General features: G+C 34.0%; 1 protein-coding gene across 6 annotated transcripts in view; it reads right to left on the bottom strand.

Annotated features, from left to right (window-relative positions):
• Positions 1-16,789, bottom strand: part of USP25 (ubiquitin specific peptidase 25) — a 121,362-nt gene that overhangs the window by 60,099 nt on the left and 44,474 nt on the right. For 3 of the 6 annotated variants that reach the window (XR_012075832.1, XM_072967814.1, XM_072967822.1), the window contains exons 5-9: positions 16,559-16,721; positions 9,468-9,554; positions 5,672-5,809; positions 3,722-3,898; positions 3,057-3,133 (exon numbers count right to left, since the gene is read on the bottom strand). Coding sequence is in view for 5 of the 6 variants with exons in the window: in XM_072967814.1 (XP_072823915.1) it covers positions 3,057-3,133; positions 3,722-3,898; positions 5,672-5,809; positions 9,468-9,554; positions 16,559-16,721 (642 nt within the window). In the remaining variant the exon portion in view is untranslated. Of the gene's footprint in view, positions 1-3,056; positions 3,134-3,721; positions 3,899-5,671; positions 5,810-9,467; positions 9,555-11,031; positions 11,753-16,558; positions 16,722-16,789 lie in introns of those variants that run through there. The other 3 variants (XM_072967820.1, XM_072967830.1, XM_072967833.1) reach the window with 2 other exon arrangements.

Here is a 16,789-nt window from a genome sequence, read left to right as displayed (position 1 = left end):
AGGAATACAAGTGAAGAGCAATTTAAAACACATGAGATGCCTATAATAAAAATGATATACCCACCACTTGCATAAAGACAGAAGAAAAGCTAGGTAGACACAAATATCAAAGGCCAAAAGAAATCGCTAAAGGAAATTTGTATCAAGGACACCTTAGCCTTGGGAGTTATGTTGACACAGAAAGAGTTCAAAGATTTAGGGCAACTGACAGAGTAACCTACAATGCTTTGGGTCAGTGCTTCTTAATCTTTTTAATGTCACTAGCACACATATACTATATGCAGAGAACTCTGGAGTGAAAACAAGTCTTTTCTCATGATCAGAGACACAGGCATCAATACCTCCATGTATCTATAACCTGGTAGGCACCATGGCACACCAATCTAAATAGGCAGAGCACAGTGGTTCACAAAGTTTTGGCTCCATAAACAGTAAAGAATAAACAGAAAGTTACTAAGAAATGAATGAGGACAGGGGTATATTTCAAATAAGACTTAATCCCCAAAGACTTAAGATTTCAGATAAAATGGGGAAGTTCTAGCTTCTTTTAAAACAGTTTAACAAAAAGGGGAGAGCATTTATTAGTTACTAGATCAGAAAAGGTGACTAAGACCCAAAGAAAACTTTTAAAAAGTAAATGAGTAATGAGGAAAGATTCCAAAGTGAGAACACAATGATTCCTTCAGAAGGTACTAAGCTTCAGAAAACAGTCAAGTGGCAGTCTTCCAAGGCTGCAGATAAAAAGCAATCAAGGAGTCGCAAGAAGTGCACACAGAAAATCTAGATAGATTTGACAGGAAGAACTAGGGATTTCAGAGTAATATAGTCAAAGAATCACTGCTGGGAAAACTGAACAGCTACATGTGAAAGAATGAAACTAAACCACTTTCTTATACCACATACAAAATAAACCCAAAATGTATTAAAGACTACCTGAAACCACAGAACTTTTAGGAAAAAACACAGGCAGTATGGTCTTGGACATCGATCTTATTAGTAGTATTTCTTTGATTACGTCTCCTCAGGCAGGGAAACAAAAGCAAAAATAAACAAATGGGACTACATCAAACTAAAAAGCTTTTGCAGAGAAAAGGAAACTATCAACAAGATGAAAAGGCCACTTACTGAATGGGAAAAGATATTTGCAAATGATATATGTGATAAGAGGTTAGTACCTAAAATATACAAAGAATTCATATAACTCAAAAAAAAACCCAAAAATAATTAATAAATGGTCATAGAAGCTGAATACACATTTTTCCACAGAAGACATATAGATGGCCAAGAGACACTTGAAAAGATACTCAACATCACTAACCATCAGGGAAATGCAAATCAAAAGCACAATAAGGTATCACCTCACATCCGTCAGAATGGCTGTTAAAAAAATAACAAATAACAAGTGTTAAAAATGTGGAGAAAAGGAAACCTGCATGTAGCATTGATGGGAATGTAAACTGGTGAAGTCAATATGGAAAACTCTATGAAGTTTCCTCAAAAAATCAAAAATCGAACTACCCATAAGATCCAGCAATTCCACTTTGTACTTATCCAAAGAAAACAAAAACACTAATTCAAAAAAATACATGCAACCCTATGTTCACTGAAGCACTGTTTACAATAGCCAAGATATAAAAGCAACTTAAGTACCCATTTATAGATGAATGGCTAAAAATGATGTGGTATATATATACTACATAGTGTCATTCAGCCATAAAAAAGAATAAAATCTTTCCATTTGTGACAACATGGATAGACCTAGAGGGTAATGTAAGTGAAATAAGTCAATATGAGTTCACTTATATGTGGAATCTAAGAAATATAACAAAACAGAAACAGTAATATAGAAAACAAACAGGTGGTTACCAGAAGGGAAGGGGGTGGGGAATGAGTAAAATAGGTGAGGGAAACTATGAGGTATAAACGTCGTTACAAAGTAAATGAGTCATTGGGATGTACACCATGGGGAATATAGTCAAAAATAATCTAATATCGTTGTATATGACAAAGGGTAAAAACAAAAGGTACAAATTTCCAGTTAAAGGATAAATAAGAACTGAGGATGTTATGTACAGCATGATTAATATAATTAACCATACTGCTGCATTTTATAGATGAAATTGTAAGAGAATATATTCTAAGAATTCTCATCACAGGGAAAAATATTTTTTCTTTTTCTTACATTTTCTATCTGAGGTGATGAAAGTTCACTAAACTTACTGTGGTAATCATTTCATAATGTATGTAACTCAAGCATTTTGCTGTATACTTTAAACTTACACGATGGTGTATGTCAATTACATCTCAATAAAATTGGAAGAAAAACAAACAAATATAAAAACAGAAAAAAGAGAAGGTGGATAATTTTCAGCCTTGGGTTTCTGCCTGTACTCTAGGTGTTACTTTAAGTACTGCATCATGCAGAATCACATCAGAACCTCTAGTGGCAAATCCTAAATGGTCCACCAATGTTTCAAGACACACAAAGGAACCAAAGATTGATATTAGGAGAGTGGCTTCATGAGAATGGGAGTAGGACTCATCCTGAAAGTGCGTGGATTTCTTTTCTTAAGGAGGTCTGCCACATATTTTAAATAACCAGTCTTAATGGTTCAACCTAATAGGTAGAAAATAAGAAGCAAAAGAATGTTGAAGAGAAACTTCACACCCCTGTCTTCATGACTGATTCCATGTAGAGACTTCATCAGAATCACCACTCCTGGTTATCATTCCCTACCACTAACCCATTCATTCCTCTTTGTGGAACGTGATTGTTGTGTCTAAGGTAAAGAACTGAGCATATGTGATCAGCTTTTTCAGAGATCACTTCTTAGATCCTTCTCACTAGATTCTGATCTTATAGTGGAAATCTAAAGCTACCTAGCATTTGTGGCCACAAACTCCAAAGAGCTAGCCAATAATATGGATAACATTTGGGTTTCCATGCATTTAACTCAGATTCTTTCTTCTCTGTCGACACTGAACACATAAGAGGAAAAAGATGAGTGTTACTTATCACTCTCCTAACCCCATCACTAAATTTCATGGTAACTTACGTCTCCTCTTCAGCTTTCATTTGGAAGGCATCTTCTAACCAATCTAATAATTTGTGTGTAAATTCACTCACGTCTTGCTGTGGGGGAGAAAAAAAGGGTTGATTATGTTTGAGCCTATCAATAAAAATAATAAATACTGCAAAATAAAACTTATGGCTAGTCATTTCAAATGCATAATTAACTGACTCCTTACAAAGGTATCATATGAAATATTTCACATCAAATACAAGAAATACTTGTAACTTCACCAGAGTATAACATCAGTATTTGAGAAAAGCATTATATTGACAATCATGTAATTTCTCTTAAGGGGGAAATATATATAAAGTCAAACTTACAAATAAGATTTATAAAAAAAAATAACTATCCCCCAAAAGAGCTCTGTAATGAATCTGTATAAAATGAAGGACCCATATTACCAAAGAGTTCTTCATTATATAAAGATTTATTACTGGCTTCTTTCTTGGAGGGCATACATGCTTTCCAACAATTAATTTTCTCAATTTAACTTTTACACACAACTTTTTAAGCCATATCCAGTTCTACCAAGATATCTATTAACTTGGATAGACTGAGTCCAGTCAATTACTGACTTCCTGACTATCCAGTCCACCACCTCATGAACGTCACACTGATGCCCCATTCAGAACCAGCACATACTTTACCTCTGCCATCCTTTCCTTTGGTCCTAGCTCACCTGATGCAGATAAACAGGAATAGGCAATGACAGTTGTTCTACCATAAAATTCTTTTAATAATCTAAACTGGAACACAGAAAACAGGTTTACACGGAACCTGTGGCCCAGGACAGGAGACGAATAAATCAATCTTGCTAAGACTGCCTAAAGATAGACAAATATGTGTAAGCAATTTGCCTTTATTAAAATAGCCCTAAGTATAAAATAAACTTATTATCACATATTTTTCCAGCTAGACATTTTTTGACGAGTATCTGGGCCAACATTTTCACCTTTAAAATGCTGAAACTAAGGTCTAGGAAGCTTAAGCAAATTGCTCCAAAGCCATACAGCTAAAGACAACTAAATTTAACAGAAAGAGCCAGTTATAAACAGCCTCTAGTGCCAAATCCTAAATGGTCCACCAATGTTTCAAGATATACAAAGGAACCAAAGGTTGGTATGAGATATCACCTGTAGCAGGTTAAATTGAGCCTGTGAAAATGTATGTCCACTTGGAACCTCAGAATGCGACTTATTTGGAATAAAAGTCTTTGCAGATGTAAACAAGGTAAGGATCTCAAGATGAGATCATCTTGGATTAAGGTAGGCCCTAAATCCAATGATGGGTATTCTTACAAGGAAAGAAAAAAAAAAAAAGGAGCAGGCACATAGACACACAGGGGAAAAGGCCATGTAAAGACGAAGACAGAGACTAGAACCACAAGCTAAGGAACGCCAGGAGCCACCAGATGATGGAGGCAAGAAAGATTTCTCCTTTAGAGCCACTGGAGGGAGCGTGGCCCTGCCAACACTTTCACTTTTGAGTTCTGGCTTCCAGAACTATAAGAGAACCATTTTCTATTGTTTTGAAATCACTAAGTTTGTGGTAATTTGTTACAGCTGTCCTAGAAAATTAACATAATACTTAAAACAACTTTCTGTACTTTTCTATAACTTTGCAAAGTTATATCTGACAAGAAACAAAAAGGTTTCCTAGTTGTCACACTACTTTTGAGAAGAAATTGGTGGTGGTGGTGGGGGACTGAAAACACGTATACGCAAATTCTGATTTGACCACCTTATTTGCTATTTATCTTTACCATAAAGGGTGAATTAAAAAAAAAAGCAACAACAGGGAAGGCAGTGGCAGAAATCAGACACCTTTTAAAATCCCCTAAACACCCTTTCCACACACACACATCCACATTAACAGATACACATCCAAGTAGTACACAAACTACACTGTAAATGTAGTGGCTTTTTAAATCTCTTCTCAAGTAATATCTTTTTCTTCTGCCTATTACTTCACTGTCATCTTTTCCAACACTGTTGCTATTACTATCTGCTACTTTCTTTGTATCTCTTCTGTTTCCCTTCTTAATAATTTCTCTGACTTCTCAAATTACTGTGAAAATGCTGGTTTGTTTACATTTTCATTTTTACAGGAAATTTCACAATATTCTTTTTAAGAAATTAATAAAAAGCAACCAAACAGCACTACATAAAGATTGGAAAATAAAACAAAGCAAAGTTAATGTCATTCAGAAACCTTTTCTGAGTAATTAAGGAAATCTATCTCCTGCCAGCAAAAACAGGCATATCAACAGCATGTAATACTATTACTGACATTGGATGACCACACCTTTGTGAAAATTTTTAATTACACATTTGTAAAGTCTTAATTTTACCTATTCTTTTCACTTATTAATTTTAAATATAATATAAATTAAAGCTCATTTATCATACTTTAAAGATTATTACTATTTTTTAATTTAAAAGTAAATCTTCCAAATAATGTTTTAAGTGACTCCACCTTATTTTTATAAAGATAAACAACATCTTCAACTGTCATTTATCTTTGAAAGAACTGTTTAAGGAGAAATCAGGTTAAAAAAATACAAATAGTTAATAAACAAGTAAGCACAACAAAGCTACCTGCTGGGAATCATTTGATTTGAAAGCGTCCTTAAGAATTTCAACTGCTCTTGATGGATCAACGTATTTCCTCTTAGTACCAACAAGAAGTGCAAACAGATACCGAAGCTCACGCATAAAAGGCAAATTCCGATGCTCCTATCGGAAAAAAAGGAAAAAATCTTTAAGTGAAGATTAAACTGGTAAACAGATACTCATTTTAAAAGTAACCAAAAATTTAACTGACATAGATTAGGGATGAATCCAGCACTCCTATATCATAGAGTGTCAGTGTCATCTAGGAGACTGAAAGGAGGAAGAAACAAGTATGAAAACAGCAGAGGATCCAGCCTAAGATCACAACTTCAGCATAAATGCCACATATTCATAGCAAATCAAGTCATTACCCAGCCAAAAATATTCCCATTCAAGTCTATTTATTATAATCCTTTCCATTCAGCAAAGCCCAGCTGCTGCTGAGGACAGCAGTAACAAGAGCCAGCATTCAATGAGTGCCAACCACGTGCCAGGCACTGTTTAAGTACATTACCTCAATAAACCCATTTAAGCAAAAAGCCCTCCTCCTCCATGAAGCCATCACAGGCCACTCCAAGTCAGTGAGCCTCCAAACTCCATAGCTACTGAAATCAATGTCCTTCACCCAGCAATGAATCACCAACTGCTACTGCTGCATGATAATACTAATTATCAGACTACTGTTAGTCTAATAAGTAATTAGACTAGATCCTAATATTAGACTAATGTATCATCCTTCTAATTTTCCTATGAAAACTCACTTTTGTTTCTCAATAAACTGTAAGTTTCTCAAAGACAAGAACATCAATATCTCTCTCACAGCTTTTTGCTATACAAAGCAGGCATTCAATTCTCACTGACTGATTAAACCAAACCTTCCAGAAGGAACAAAAACAACCTGATATTATCAATCACCAACAATTTATTTTAAAATAAGAAGAAACCTTTATATAAGAATGCAATCCACACACCTTAGTGAAATATGCTATGGCAGCAAAGCAGACAAGTAGTTCTTACTATAGTTAGCTCTTAAAGCAACAATTGAACAGATAAAGCTTATATATACTACTTAAACATTAGTAATTTTCCCAAGTTTGTAGAGTTGTCATTCTCAATATTATAAAATTGTAAGTGTGTCTGTGTATGTACAGTTGCTGCCCAGAGTAATATAATCAATTAATAAAGAAATAGTTGTTCCCAGTATGAATTAAGATATCCTAAGAAATAGGTGTAAGGAAATAAAATGGATTCCAAATAATTATTTGATCTAAAAACTATGTGCAAATTACAACAATCAGAAAGTACATAAATTCTAACATAAAAATGCTAAGTTATAGATTTTATATCAATATGATAAATTCCACCCGTGATGATAAAGGTTAAATGTAAGTTTTAAATGAGATAAAAACTAGTCCATGATTTTTCTGTAGTATTTACTACTCCCAAACAATTGCCCCACATAAATAGGTTTAAGGAGTACAAATACTAAAAAATTTAATCCACAAAATAGTTTCAGAAATATCCTTAGTTTTCTGAGATCAATTTCTTCATTAATCCCTCTACCTAAGGCAATGCTGTTTTTTGAGACATTCCTTGCCAAGTAACAAAAATGAAATAAGTGACTTTTGAAAATTAAGTGAAATTCTTCTGAGAAGTATATGTGAAAAGTTAAATACTTTAATATAATAAAACATTTTTGTTCTCAGCCAACCCTTATGGCTAGAAAATCTTGAATTTCAAAAGGCAAAAGAGTGAATCCTGTTAAGACCAGCTACTGTACTTGGCTAAATTATGAAAATACCACCATAAATAGAAACTATTCAAACACAGTTCTTCATCGTTATCAAGATGTAACTGATGTACAACACACTGTACACTAGAAAATGCACAATTTCTGAGCTTTGCACATGTATACATCCATAAATATAGCACCATGATCAAGATAACGTACCTATCCATCACCCCCAAGTTTCTTCATTCCCTCACTCTCCTCCCTAATCACTCCCAGGCAACCATGGTTCTGCAATTTATACAAATCAAATCATACTCTATGTAGGGAGACCTTTTTTTGTACATAAAGTCTACTTGTACTAATGTCACACTGACACCTTTTTAAACCTGTCTTTTATCACCTCAATTGAGCTGAATTGAATTGTAACACCAATTAGTGGCTGGTAACTATAAATCCCACGTTTGCTTCAAGGATGTCAAGATACAGTATCCATTGCTATTTCCATGCCAAATTAAAGAATAACTTCATTTATGGAATAATCTTCCATAAAACTGTGTGGCATTCTTTATTTAGTGTCTTTTTCAGAACAGAAGTAGAGATTCCTTTAATTCCTTAAACTAAAGGGATATCTAGACATGCAGACCCTTCCACTGTGAGGAATAAATTTCTCTAGAAAGATGCTAAAGATTGGATTCATACATGTCTCTAGTATTCTGCTGATCATTTTCATGACCCCCAAACCAGCTCTGGTACATAAACATGGATATCACAATTGTTTTTTCAAGTAAGATTACAAAACTGAATGGTCTCATTCAACACTTTAAAGAATAAAAGAAATTAAAACTTTGTAAAGCACTAAAACCCAGGAACATAAAAGCAAAGGTCAAGATACATATGAATAACAAATTGGAAGCAGTAATTCTAAATAACCACATGAATTATAAATATACTTCAACTGAGACATCAGAAGAAAGAACTATAATTAACAAACTACAACAGAGAGAGGCAGCAGTCCAAACAGTTTCATGTAAAAATGGTAATGACTGAAAGGGATCTGCTTAATTTCTCTGTAGTATGAGAGGTTGTCAGGTGATTCTGGTTCTCTTTTAAAAATGTCTTGTTTTTCAGTTTGACACTTCGTAGACAAAAGAGTATAGCTTGAAAAAGCCAATTACAAATCAAATTATGTTATAATTTACTGAAACCTAAAACTTTAACTTCTTTGTCTTTGCAGCTAGTCCCCTCAAGGGCTACAGTTTCTTTATGACAAGATCACCAAAGCCCTGCACCTAAGCATATCATCTCTATAATTAATGTTTTCATTAAGTATGAATTTCTGCATGCAAATCAGTCCTACCTTTTGAAAAGCTAACATAAACAGTATAATAACCAGCGACAGCTGACACTTGGTACTTACTATGTACCAGATACTTCTAAGTCCTTTATGTGTTTCATCTCATTTAATTCACACAGCAACTCTATAAAATAATTGCTATTACTATTTACACTTTTCACATAAGGAAACCGAGCAGAAACAGATCAAGTAACTAGCTCTAGCTCTGCAGCCAGAACCCAGAAGAGTTGGCCCTGCTGTCTGCGTTCTCTGCCACATTATATTGCCTGTATTAGAAGTTACAGATCTGCACTGCAAAGACAGCCAGCGTAGAACTAATCTTCTAAAGACTTCATCTATAGAAACAATTGAAAAAATTTTTATCTCCACATAATTTTTCAGGAGACAATCGAGGAAAGACCTGGAATTGAAAATGGTAACCTATAAAGTTCACTGAAATTTGACATTCCTGAAAGAAAAAAGCAATTACTAAAGTGAGACAAAAATTGGTCTATTACTGACACACAGATAAAGAAAAATTCATACTTACAATATACTAAGAATAGGAAGTTACTGTAGTAGTTGAGATTAATGGGTTGACATTCAAATTTGACACTGTTTCATATTCAATTTGGTAAATGTCCCAGAATTAAGCACAGATAAATGAATATGAAGACCATATAAACTCTGCTTAAAAAAATCTTTCAAAATTTTACCTTTTGGTTTCGGGGTAAATCTTGAGCATTTGATGGAGGCTTATAATTCAGAACTAATCTTCTAAATTCCAAAAGATTGAATAATGACTGGAAAAGAACAATAATTTAAGATAACCAAATGGAAAATTCTAAACAGAACTATAAAAATGAGTGGTCTGACTGATTTATTTTTGACAACTAGGCTACTTATACACAGAATTATTCCCACTAGCACAAGAAGGCTTATTTTCTCCCTAAGAAAAAGTCATATTTCTTTTATTTTGACATAACATTCTTGATCATTAACAATATCTACTCTACTGCAAAGCAGAAAATTATACATGAACAACTCAAAAGAAAATACTGTACATATTATTAAAAGTTTTAGTTCTTTAAATTACTATCTGCCTAAGCAGTTTCCTCAAAATAAAATGTACACAAATGCAAAGTCAAGAATTTTTTCAACATGTTATGTTCAGTATGAGTTATCTAGAGGTACCAATTCTACAAAAATATAGTACAAATACATTTATTGGCCAGATGCTAGGTGATAGAGACACAAAGAAATTACGTATTAACTCTAATGGTCAAAGAGACACACAGACTAGAAAGGAGACAGATATTTAAATGTAACAATAATGATGTAGCTCCAAGATACAGTAATATTGATCATGTAGAATATAATGAGAGCATATGAAAGATGCCCATGGTTTCCTGGAGCTATGTTTTTAAACTATAGCTTGTAACCCACGAATGCATCATGGTGAACACTTATTTTAAAAAATAAATAAAATATAATGGAAAATATCAAACCATATCATAAACAGTATCTTCACCACAGGGAATTGTTAGTAAGATTTCCACTGGAGATATTTTACACACATATGTATGAGGAAAGTATTTTACTATGTATTCCTTTCTGAGTCAATTTATGAAGCTTGAACATCACTCCCACGAGGTGATAATGTATTAAATCTTAGTAAAAGATGGGTTATCCAACTTGCTAGAAAATAAAGGTGGCACCACAAATCAATGAGAAAACAGGATTTTGTTTAGTAATTGGGTGTTGGGAAGACTGGTCCACTATATATAAATAGAGTTGGATATAGATATACAGATACAGATGTGGATTAAAGACCTAAATATGAAAGTTAAAACCATAAAATTGGTCATTGTAATATGAAAATACTTCTTAATTAAACAATGTGAACACATGAGATAATTCATTTATTCATTCACTTAACAAGTATTTATGGAGCACCCACTTACACCAGAAACATGACAGGTAGCAGAGAATAAAATATATCAAGTCTCTGCCTCTGTACAATCTTGTGATTGCAGGTTAAAACCATAAGAGTAGATGTTATAAATCAGAAATAATCTGAATACAATAATAATAGGCCAAGATCAGAAACTTAAGAAAGATGAAACATTTACAAGCCAGAGAAAAAAGAGCTAGGAGAAAGACAAAATAAGAATAGTAAAGGAAGTGAGGAGTATGAGATCACAGAAGAAAAAAGGAGTAGAGAAGGCTTTCAAGTAGACAGCTGAGTATCAGAATAACTGTGGAGCCTTAAAAACATACCTATGTCAGGGACTTTTCAACAAAGATATACAGTACCACAGAAGATTCTGAAGTACATCAAAGAATCACTGGCAAATTTTATGAAGGACAAGATTACCAAAGTTTGAAGGATGCCACGTTCCAATATGATAAGAGTAGGAAAATAATCTTTAGATTTGGCAATTGTGAAGTCACCTTTTTTTGTGTGGAAAGGTAGAAGAATAGCAGCAATGAGTCCTGAAGCAATGGCATACAAAGTATGAGGGACAAAGTATGGACTCTAATGTTCTTATGAGGAATTTAAATAGAGAAGAGAATGGTGACAAATCTGGAGAATCTCAGTCCCACTTGCATGCTCTGAGCTCCCATTGGAAAACACTTTCCTTCTCTGTGAACACCTATTAGAATTTTCTCTTGTGTGGGTATTCTGGTAATGAAATATTTCAGCTTCTGCTAGACTGAAAACTGTTCTTTAATTTTTAAAAGACTTTTGCTAAAGTCCTAGATGGCCAGTTGTATCTTTTTCCAGCACTTTAAAGGTAGTATTTCTGTTGAGAAGTCAACTCTTGGTCTATTTTTGATCTTTCATAGAGGAGATATGTATTTCTTCCATCTCACTACTTTTAGAATTTTCTCTGTCTGTAGTTTTTCTGCTTTATTACAATGTGCCATGGCACGGCATTCTTTGTGTTCATAATACTTGGCTCCTATTTCTTCCTGAATGTATAGCATGACCTCTTTAACCAAGTTTGGAATATTCTTTGTCATCTCTTTAAATATTGTTGTTGTCCTCTTTTCTTTTTAGACTGCCTCTGGAACCACAAATAAACTATGTTAGTACTATTCACACCATGTCCATAATATTTCTCATATGCTTTCATCTGTATTTCATGACTTTAGTCTGAAAATGTCCTTCAGACTAACTGTCAAGTTGACTAATTCTCCCTCCAGTTGTCTAATACTCAATGTGCTGTTAAACTCATCCACTGATTTTTTTAACTTCATTATATTTTTCAGTTCTAAAATATTTTTTATAGTTTTTAGTTTGCTATCAAAATTCTCAATCAGGCATCTAATTGAGCATATTAATAGTTATATAATTAATAATTCAATTTTCAGGTGTCCCTGTAGGTGTATTTCTAATTACCTATAATTTTCTCTTAATTTTTGGACATATTTTCTGATATGACCAATTATGACTATTTGAGCAGTAAACACCATATTAAAAAACCGGATAAAATTCAAAGTTTGAGATAATATTATCTTCAAACAGAGTTTACATTTCCTTCTGGCAAGCAGCAAGACTGAGACCACTTGCAATCCCAACCACCTTAATCCAACCAATTCTGAGATAATCTCAAACTAAGATTCACAAAATATAAAGCTTGGCCTATTTTTAGCTCTCAGTTAATCCTGGGTTTAAGCCCTTTAGGATTTAACTAAAAATCTCAGGTGTTTACTAGGGCTCCAAGTCTGTGAGAAACTTTGCTTAGCTCTCCAGTCACTCAGCAGCCATTTCTGGAATTGCCTCAAAGATAAAATCAGCCCAAAATATAAAGCTTACTATAAAAATCCTGTTCTCTCAGAGCATAGCCTCAAAATTCCTCACTGCTTTAGGACTATGTGATGCCCTCAAACAGTTGGTTTTCTTTTTCTTTTATTTTGTTTTGGGCTTCAGCAAAATATGACCAGGTAGATGGCTTAAAATAACTTAATATGCTATTACCGAAAGTAGAATTTGTGACCATGGATTATCACGACAAATCACATAAATTAATTTTTTTAAGTCTCAAACACTCTGTATCTTAAATCAGTCATAGTATTAGTCAACATCTTCCTTCAAAGGGGTGGGAAAGGATAATTGTCACTACTGCCTAAACGTTGTTTGTGAGTCAAGTCAGACGTTTTGAAAACAAGTATCCTTTCATTCAGTCCAAAGTTCCTATGTGAATTCTGAAGAGCACTTGTTAAAGTTTGGCTAAACTCTAGTTAATACCAGACAGGTAAATGGAAGATGAGAATTTAAACACATAATTTGTGGAAAATAAAAAGAGTGATAACAAGACAGCAAAGGGAGAGATAAACTCTCTATGATGAAGGAGACTAAGGAAAAGCAAGATAAATTCTTGGTGGATTTTTAAAAAATGGAATGGCATCACATAAGTTCCAAGGTGAGGCAGGGACAGACTGGCATGATTAAAAAATAAAAGTCTGTATAAAGAGCAATCAAATCCCTAAGTCCTTCCCAGACCCAGAAGCATCAGACAATTACTCTCCCCTTCTGTGGAATACAGAAAATTTAGACTCTGAATATAACAATTTAAATGACTCAGATTCAGAAAAACCAGTCATAGTGTATGTCAGGGTAGGGTGAGATTCAGAACTATAAACAAGAGGATTAAGTAAAAGCCTGCAAACTGACCCCCAATTGTCCCTCCCCTAAACCCCCTTCTCTAAACCTGCTTTTGGAAAGCCAGCAACCATGCTTAAACCAGAAAAAAATCAAAATCCAGCCTAGATTTGAGGCACAGAAATCTCCTGTGGTAAAGGATTAACCTCACCAAAAAAAAAAAAGAAAAAAGGAGTCAACATGTTTCAGTATATAAAACATATTATTTAAGCATACTTTGATATAGACCTCAACAGAGATATTGAACCTTTTGGAAACTCTTAAGGATAAATAAGTATATAGAAAATAGAAAACAGTGGCAACTGACAACTCCAGAAAAACAAAGGATTACAGAGGGGTAGTCCTAGCAAGGCACTGTAACGTTTACAAAGTCACAGAAAACATAAACACTGACTACTGTTTTTACCTTGTGATTAACTAGGTTGGGAGATGAAAGGAAAGGCAATTCTAGGTTGGTGAAATGAAACAGTTAAATCCTCATCTATTTCTGCAGAATGGCACGCTATTTAGAAAAATGAAGGTAAGAGGAGAAACAACTAGAACTGGTCGTAGATGCCTTTAAGAAGCCAGATGATGCTTCTCAGGTAGGGTGGCCTGGAGCAGAGGACTGATGCTTTTCATGTCTTTTATTGCTATGGGATATCTGGTTTTCTCTTTGAATTATGTACTTATGTTCTTTGATAAAAATTAAAGTGGTAAGAGCAAGTAGTATGAACATGTTAAGTGATATCCTGAAATTTTTTGAAAACTTGGGGCATCTTTTGAATCCCATACTTCATTAGAGTGAGCGACAGAAGCATCTTAATACCACCATAGATGATACACGCTCCTTTATAATTCATTCATTCACTCACTTAAAGGGCTCTTCCAACATGTCAGACACTCCACTGCACACTGGCATAGAACAACAACCTAGAAGTTGTTGCTCTCTGCCCTCAAGATGCCTGTATTTTTGTCAACCTAGAGTTTCATAATTTATGCATAAGCAATCACATACTTTATCATCCAACCCACAACCCTTCTAAGTATCAAAGAGGGCTTTAAGACCAATTAACAGTCACTGATAGACCTACAACGGGAGTAAACTGGGATTGTACCAGGCAAACTGAGAAGTATTAAGCACCTTACTTCTGACCATTTTAGAGGCATCCAAATGGGAATGGTGCTAAGGGTTATCATGAGAAATCCATGGATTACTTGAACTCAACACCCCAAACTAGAGAGGAGAATATATACCTATGAGTAACTACCTAATTTGCTGACATCCTCGTGGAAAAAGCAGCCCAATTAGTATCTTCTACACAAAAGTTCCATTTGAACAGGATAAAAATAGTCCTGACCAAGTAAGAGGTTGATGCCCAATCTAAAGACAGGCTAATACTGCTGGCATCCAGAAGATCACGTAAGCCATTTTCTGTACAATCTCTTTGTTTATAGTCCCTTTCTGACATACTGTTCTCCTTTTCTCCCAAAATACTTAGGTTCTGGTACCTAAAGGAACACGTATAACAAAGCTAACCCTCTAATCAGTGAGCCTCTTCTACTGGCCATACTAGTACAAAGATAGAATCTACCTGTCCAAATACAGGCAACGAAGTGTATTCATGAACACTCAGATTCACAGCCTTGAAATTGTGCTTCATATTTTAAAATGATGCCTCAACTATGAAATTTAGATTGAACAATAAAATGTAGAAGCCCTTTCTAACAGTGCAAGTAAAGTAAACCAAGATAGTCTATTAAGAAGATCTAAGAGAATCTAAGATAACAAAGTTTGAGATGTTGTTGGCATGTAAGTGAATAATTCATACATACTCAAGGCCAGGAACAAAAATATTACTACAAATTTATGTTAATCTATGTATTCCTCAATATTTTAATAGCCTGGAAAACAACCAGCAATAGAATATTATTAACTAGCATATACCACAGTTATTAAAGAGTGAAGCATAAATCCAGGAAAATCAAAGGAAATCAAACTGTATAATATTATTTGCCAGAAGCAAAAAGGCAGAAAAAAGTTGGACATTTTAACATTGAGGTAGAAAAGAAGTTTAAATTACAAACTAATCGCTTAGAGAACACAATTAGCAACCTTGCAGAAATGAACTAAATAATCTGTTAGTTGCTTTTTTTTTTGTTAGATGCTTTAGTATCATACGAAAGTGGTACATTATGACAGTTTACACCATCACATAGGTTTAGAAAGTTACAAAATGAAGAGATATTTAAAAAGGACTCATCAGAAACACTAAATAATAAGCTACAATTCAGCTGCATTAGAAACATAAACACAAATATTAATTTTCCTAAATTATTACTTAAAATAATTAAGAGCATGTTATTATTCATAGATTGTTTTATTTAAGGAGATTGTTTAAGGTTTTGAAATCTGATGGATAACATTTTCAATATCTGAGAGTGGTAAAAAATTACTCATAACACAAGAAAGAGTTTAAAAAAATAAAAACTAGTCCAGATTGAGAAGATGACAGATACCTACGTATACAAGCATTTTTCATTTTTGAATAAGGAGCTCAAGAAATATTTCATTAAGGCCTTTCCAAGTTAGGAAGAGAAATGTTATTCTTGACTTATCAATATTTATTTTTTACATCAGTCTCACATATGCCTTAAGAATTTGTCAATCTATTCTCCTCTAAACTAAAACGTCCTCTTACATAAAAATAGTATTTAAATGACTATAATTCTTAAATGTCATTTTCCATTATATACAAATAAATCTGATCTGACTCACAAAAAAACAAAAAACAGTTCTGGTTTCACATCTTGGTTACATCCTTCCCTAAATTTGCAGAGATTTACACACAGTAATATTTTTCTTTCTAATCTGACAACAATTCCTAACAGTAAGGATGGAGGAGAAATTAACTGCAGATGAGAAATTAATTCCAAATAAAGCATAAGTAGTGTTCTATCATTAAAACTCCATACTGGGAGTGAGAAACCGAAGGGTGGGTGGGGAATACTGCAATCCCCAAATGGTTCATTAGACAGAAAGGCATATTAAAACCTTGTCTGCAGTTTTAAAGTACACGACTAAAAAAAGAAACATGAGTCCAACCCACTTTCCACTGCTGTCACGCCCACCAGGTAAGATGTGCATAAGATCCTTACCTGAATAACAGCACTAAACCAGCAAGTATTGCCAACGTTCTTTAGTCCAACAGGAGCTCTGTCCTGCCTTTTTCTATCATAAGGGTTTCGAGAATCCCTCCAAACTTCAGTAGGTGTCCTCTTCAAACATGCTTTATTTTCTGCTATGCTGGCTTCAAGAACCCTTAAGCAATGGGAGAAAATGATGGGGAAAAAATACAGTATTAATTTAGTCTATATTCTAGGAAACAG

This window comes from Vicugna pacos, chromosome 1 (assembly GCF_048564905.1).
Source record: "Vicugna pacos chromosome 1, VicPac4, whole genome shotgun sequence".
Lineage (NCBI taxonomy): Eukaryota > Metazoa > Chordata > Mammalia > Artiodactyla > Camelidae > Vicugna > Vicugna pacos.
Note: the sequence above shows the minus strand (reverse complement) of the source record. Positions and strands in the feature narration are given on the sequence as shown.